The sequence below is a fragment of the Nasonia vitripennis genome, chromosome 5 (assembly GCF_009193385.2).
Source record: "Nasonia vitripennis strain AsymCx chromosome 5, Nvit_psr_1.1, whole genome shotgun sequence".
In the NCBI taxonomy this organism is placed as follows: Eukaryota; Metazoa; Arthropoda; class Insecta; order Hymenoptera; family Pteromalidae; genus Nasonia; species Nasonia vitripennis.
Genome location: NC_045761.1, coordinates 2,148,477 through 2,154,917, shown reverse-complemented (window position 1 = coordinate 2,154,917; position 6,441 = coordinate 2,148,477). Strand labels below are relative to the sequence as shown.

The 6,441-nt window shown below is 40.5% G+C and overlaps 1 protein-coding gene across 2 annotated transcripts; it reads right to left on the bottom strand.

Moving 5' to 3' along the window:
• Positions 1-55: 55 nt before the first annotated feature.
• On the bottom strand, positions 56-5,034 carry LOC100122955 (peptidyl-alpha-hydroxyglycine alpha-amidating lyase 1). Of its 2 annotated transcripts, none has more exons than XM_031931678.2 (6): positions 4,303-5,034; positions 4,045-4,222; positions 2,997-3,620; positions 2,480-2,893; positions 2,198-2,404; positions 56-1,608 (listed from the first exon to the last, which is right to left on the bottom strand). In XM_031931678.2, the coding sequence occupies exons 1-6, from the start codon at positions 4,378-4,380 to the stop codon at positions 1,400-1,402; spliced, it is 1,710 nt and encodes a 569-aa protein (XP_031787538.1). In that variant the 5' UTR covers positions 4,381-5,034; the 3' UTR covers positions 56-1,399. The 2 variants fall into 2 exon arrangements, with proteins under 2 accessions (XP_031787538.1, XP_001606565.2); XM_001606515.6 differs by having other exon boundaries at positions 56-1,605; positions 4,303-5,033.
• Positions 5,035-6,441: the final 1,407 nt, after the last annotated feature.

Here is a 6,441-nt window from a genome sequence, read left to right as displayed (position 1 = left end):
TTGCTGTTATTATTGGGAGGGTGATCGATTGAAGAAACGTCGATGCGGCAAGACGCTTTGTATAGAAACATTTACTTTTATTCAAAATATACATAACCACACGCGTTTTCAGCATACCTGGTGTGTATAACGCCGTGACTTAATGTTCGATTGATAGATATGAAACGCAAATTCGTTTTGACGCTGTGGATATTGATGTATTTTGTCTGCAATTTAAATCGGATGCATGTCGCCTAAGGGACACTAAATGTGTAATGTAAAGTTCCATTAATTTCCTTTTTTTTCCGCTCCTCGACTTATATAGTTATCTATAACGGTATACTATTTGCTATTCAGTACGCCCCAGATAGACGAATCGCGGTGGTATTGGTATAGTTTGCCAAGAATTTTGATTATACATTGTGCAGCAAACTTGTAGAATTAGCCAGTGAATTGAACGCTCCGGCTATCTGGGTATATATTTTCTCTTTTTTACAATATTTATGCTGTATATCTATGTATATTTACACGTTCTGACAATTCAACGTTCTCTGTTAACTAAATTCAACTGCAAAGTAGCTTGTTCAGTCAGTTCTATGATCTTGTGCATGATATTTAGACTCTCATTTCTGCAAAATGATATTCTTACGTAAAATCGAACAAAACGTATTACATCAAATTAATACTGATACAAATCTCTTTCATACAGCGTTTACATTTCAAACTTACTGTGAATGCGTATATGTTTCATTATAATACTCAACTCTTTCATTAAAAGTTACGATTTCATTTCACGATTCATCAAATACAAAAGATTACGAACAATTGTGTCTTTAAGTTGTATAAAATAAAAAAATCAGTAACAAAGTTATCACAGAAAATAATCGCATTTTTCCTCACGTTGTGTATAGATAGTGTGTATATTTAAAAGACAATGCAGCCCAGAATAACTTTTAAGATATTTCAGGAAATGAATATGGTCGGTATACTCTATAGATACCCCTTTATTCGCATTGGACACCTCGTCTCATCTAATATATTCATGTATAGAAGTTATTTTCGTATACACTTTTCTAAATAAGTCTAGTTCGGAACACTGTTTTCCAATCGTTAAAATATTAGTTCCAAAGTTGCCTTAAACGTTATAAATTTCTCAAGGTTATAGTTATAAAATATTACGGTCGAACTTTAAAGTGAACTCATAGACTATAGGAGAGTTATTGGGCAGTAGCGCGATATATGAGTGATATGTCGCTGATACTACTGTGAACATAAAAATAATGACTCTGAGGCAACGTTGAACTTGATTCTTTAGAAATTTGTTTTAGGCTTGAGATTTTTATGATATTTTAAAAATTCGCGTAACGTTTTACACTCGGAGAAGTTTTTGTGGTAAAATGTTCACAGGTTTATACATTATTTATATAATTTTTTCTAAACTACTCTCTGTATTTTCATCTTCTGACGTTTCTGGTTCAGTATTTAGTTTGCTAAAATCTCGAGTGTTTGGTCTTCCTTCGAAAAAGTTAAATCTTTTACGCGTTTCCAACAAGCTCGAAAGCTTGAAGTTGTCCTTTCTTTCGCTATTCCACTCAGTTCTTCTTTTGTGTGGTGGAAATAAGCATCCTGCTTGTGAAAATTACACGTTTTAATTTTTATTGATATTCTAAAGGCAAAATAAAATTAAAAACACACTTGTCAAACCGTGACTCAAGCAAATGCCGAATAAAAAATTTATTTACAGCTCAATTCTACTGTGCATAACAGGCAAAGAAACGTATAATAAATAATAATAAAATTAAATCACATGCGACAAAGCTGTCGTATAAGTTAACTAAAAATTAATGCTTCGCATCACGCATTACTTACACGCATACTGTAAAAGCAGAATGGCATACTTAACATATGGAATGTTCGTTGAATAAAATACGATATAAATACGATATAAATAGGATATAAATAAAAACTGGGCTAGCACTGTTCTACAGTAAAATAGTTAAATAATATGATGATAAAACATTCATATATACACGTCACTCACAAAGATCTGCATTGCGTAAATCATAATAATAGTATTTTCAATGTACAAGTATATAAAAGTAAAAATTTTCATGCTCATTAAAGCTTAGACTCATAACAAGCTCGAAACATTACGTCTATTCATCGACTACTAATTTTCTAAACTCAACATCAGCCTCGCTATATCGAGATTTTCTACCTCTTTTTTGATATCTCGCTAGGAGTGCTGCAAGGAAGATGCAAAAGCCGATGAAGAATAAGGCAGCAATGATGGCGACTATTACAAGGGCTCTTTGTGATGGCTTCTTGCCGGTGTTCACGCTGCTGCCTGACAGCTCAGCTGAACGAGTCTCCGTAGAATTTTTTGATTGCGCAATTTTTGGCACCGACTGCAAACTGCTTACGTCTGAAAAAAAATAGAAGGTAATAAATTTTGTTCTTTCTAAATTATTCGCTGGCCATCCTTCGGTATGCAAGTTACCTTGATAAAATTTGTATATCTTGTGCGAATCTAGCTCTACTACGTATATTTCACGTTCATCGGAGGACACGGCGATATCGTGAGGAGCATTCATGTCCATCTGCGGTGCAAATTGAGATAAAACTTCTCCAGTATTTATGTCCAAAACAAATCCTCGCACGTGCGTTCCATCTAAGTATCGTTTACCGTTAACTAAATATATTCGGTCGTTTGCATATGCAATACTATAGATCGCCCCTCCTAAAACAGGATTTTTATACTCTCTATAAAACGACCCATTGTTGGCAAAATTGCCGACTATTCTTGCATTCTCTCTATCTGCAACGAATATTATATCATGATCCTCAGCAAGTGCAAGAGCATGAGGAACCAAGAATGCGTTTGGCGGAGGTGGCTTTTGATATAAAGTTTTGCCTGGGAACAAATTTAAAAATTATCAATGTGAAATATTCAAAATCGATTATTCTAATCTGCTTGGAAGAAAAATGGTATACTTAGGCATTATTTAACTCGTTACCTTCAAATCCCCAAGTTCTCCCCCATTGCAGTATCCTCTCACCATCTTTGTTAAACTTGATTACTCTAGAGTTGCAGTAGCCATCACTAACAAAAAAGTCTCCATTGCTCTCAACCGCCACTGCAGTCGGTTTACAAAATCTCGTATTGTCATTTCCTGGTTGAAAAGCTTCCCCCAAACTTAGCGAAGGTTTTATTAAGCTATTTGCAAATAAATTAGTGACATTGAACGTGTCGGATGTGCTGACTCTTTGACTGGACCTTTGTTCTTTAAGTTGTTGTTCGTGCTTTTCAATATCTTTGTGGTCAAATTTAAAAACTTGGTGCATTGCCACGTCAGTTATCCAGTAATTTCCTAAAGAGTCGATTGTTAGTCCATGAGGAAGGAAAAACATGTTCCTTCCCCATTCTAACAGCACCTTCCCAGTCTTATCTAAGAGCATAATTGTACTCCTCCGTATGGGACCTTGGTTGGTATTGAATTTATTATCGCTCCCAAAAGTAGAGGAATCCCAAATTCGCTCCCCTCTATGAAATATACCAACATTGCCTTTTGGATCAATCGACACGGCTGATATCTGTCCAAAATCCAATGAGGAAGCCCACCTCGGATCCCATTTTATATCTAAGATGAATAGATAAGATGCATTAAGTCAGCATATCAAACAATGTGCAAACAAATTTCCTAGTATGATTGCGCAACAATGATAACAAGCAGAGCCTTAGTTAAAAAAAAAACTTGTACGCCAAAGGGGAGGTAATACGCAAGAAATAGAAGAGTTAGCAATCCCACAAAGCTTCTATGAGTGTACAATTGCAAGCACAGAAAATTGATTAGCATATTTTGTTTATTTCCAAAGATACCACACCAGCAGGTTAAGTCAGCAGATAATGCCTCATCGACATGCTCTTGTAGATAAAAGAGAACGTGCGACATATGTTCTTATCAACGTAAAAATTAAATAATATATTTAAGGAATTCCGCCGTACAATTTGATCGCATGGATGAAAAATGAAAAAAAAAAAGACAATATAAATAAAGAACTTACTTGGATTGAGCTCTTGTGGAAAATTTGTAGGCAGGGAATCAAAAGAATTGCTCTTTCTGAGCAGCGGCTGGTCCAACGGGGAAATGATAGGCTCAGGGCCACTGTCCCTTTCATCGATCTCCGGATCCAGGTACTCTTCTGAAGCGAATTTACGGTCCTCCAAGTGGTGCACTTTCTTCTGCAAAAATAACAAGACCGTTAGAGCAGGTAGAAGCAGGAAAATATTACGTCGAAAACGTACTAAAAGATGAGACTCACCACCCTGACAGCTGCAGCCAGGACGCCGCAGGTCACCGCGAGCAGGACGAGATATCGGCTGATTATTTCGCGGGCCATGCTTCCAGCCTCTAGGCGTCATTAGTTTCCCTCAAAAGAGCATCGGTCGCGCGTCGTTTTCTCTTGGCAGCGGCGTATATTGATTCAGGTGCGGGCCTCTTCCCCATGACATATTTGCCTGGCGCGCTGCTCCTTTTCCTCGTTTCGCCGGATCCACCTGCTCTCTCGTCTCTCACGACAAAACGCGATCCATAATACAGCTCTGCGACGCGTACGCGATGTTACTGTTTTCGCCACTGACAAGAGGTATACACACTGCCCGTGACACTTGTTGAGCGAGACGATGACTTTTCCGCAGTGCGCTTCTAGGACGTGCCGTTTGGAAGGAGGCGGCCGAATAACTGTCGTACCTACCTAATACGTTTCACATACGGATGCTGCACACGTGTTGAGAGAGATTCGCGCGCGCGTTCTCGGCGTATGTCGTACAGCTACGATATACCTATATACTTATAGCTACGTACATCGCACGGAGATCTGTCGACGTGTCATATCTCTGACTGCGCGCGAACGGGAGGATGTAACAGCTTTTCCGCGGTCGTGAGGCGCCTTTTTTCCTCGTTTCTAGCCACCTCCTACACATGCGTGATTCCACGCGCTCCCACGCGCCAATATCGAACCTGCGCCGATGGTTTTGCGCTTTGTACATAATCGCGGCGTAGGCGTGCGCGATATATATTGTCGCGGCCGCGGAGTACTGCGAGCGGGCGCCTTTTTCCCAGTCGGTAAGGTTGCCAATAGGTAAGGCAGACTTCGAGCGCGAGCTACGCGTGAGCGGCTGTAGATGGCATGTGTGTCGCGGAAATTCGTTGGGAAGGATCTTGTTTGTTGGTGTCGAATCGCGCGAATTAGTTCGTTGGCTCTGCTTCCGGAAGTTTTTTTGAAACAAGGAGCGACGGTTGAAGTTCGATTTCTTCGCGAATACTCGTCAGTTGCGTAACAACGATGAAAAGAAGCGTCGGTTCTGCCTCGATCGAGCTGGAGGAAACCGTAAATCAAGGATACATCCTCGCAAACAACCAGAAGCCGACATGCAGGACGATCATCACCCGGAGGAGACTCGAGGCGACGGCGAAGACTTAGGTGAGCTACGTATAACCTAACTTTTTTACAAAACTTTGATCACAGAATTGGCGAGCACAGCCCGACGAGCAAATGAGATTCCGCGATCTCGCGGTGGAAGTGCATCCAAGTCTGCGGAAAGAGAGAAAAATTTGGCTCTCGCATATATGATAAACACAAAGCACAGAATGCGGCCTTTCTTCTCGGGATATGGATTGGACGCGAGCCAGCGGATGGGGGGTTTCTTATGCCCGGCGACGGCGACTATAATGCACGTATCATATACGTATAATCTATAAATGCTCAAAGGATATATGGCTCTGCTCCGCGTGCATGTGTGTGTGTGTGTGTAGCGCACAGGGCCAACTTGTAATCCATAATAGAAGGAAAGTTTTAAGCTGATGACCATCGGACAGTCGTGGGAGTCTCTCCCTGGGCTACGCCGGCAGCAGGCCATACATTTGTAGCTACATACGTCGTGTGCGCATATCCGAGTCCGTTGGGAATTACGAGATGCGTTGGGTTTCTCTCTCTCTCTCTCTCTCTCTCTCTCTCTCTGCAGTCCTCTCTCCCGTTCGCTCGGAATGCTGGCGATATTTATTGTTGTTTCGATTTTCAAAAGGGTCCTTCCGAGAAATATACGTTATATTATATACTAGTTCGGATGAATTCGTTCGCGTTTGATATCGTTAAAATTTAATCTCGAAGTTGTGTCGGTCTGCAGGTGGCTGTGGAACTTTTTGTTACATTCGATCAGCGAAAATTAAGTAATAATGCAAAATCGTCGTCCTCCGCGCTGTTATCAAAAGTTTGGCTAGTGTGACAACACTGCACGGGGTCGACGTGTGTACTTGTGTACAACGTTATTGACTCGGTTGGAGCCGCGATGTCGCTCATCGATCCGTCGACATGCTTTGTTCCTTCTTTTTTCTATGGACTTTTTCACGGGATGGCCTTTGGCTTATATTATATGCCAGAATGAGCTACGAGAGAAATTAC

Coding starts and splice junctions, on each gene's coding strand:
- LOC100122955 (XM_031931678.2), bottom strand. CDS start 4,380: ATGGCCCGCGAAATAATCAGCCGATATCTCGTCCTGCTCGCGGTGACC. Junction 3,621..4,044: donor TCCACAAGAGCTCAATCCAA/GTAAGTTCTTTA, acceptor TATTCATCTTAG/ATATAAAATGGGATCCGAGG. Junction 2,894..2,996: donor GAGAACTTGGGGATTTGAAG/GTAACGAGTTAA, acceptor ATTTGTTCCCAG/GCAAAACTTTATATCAAAAG.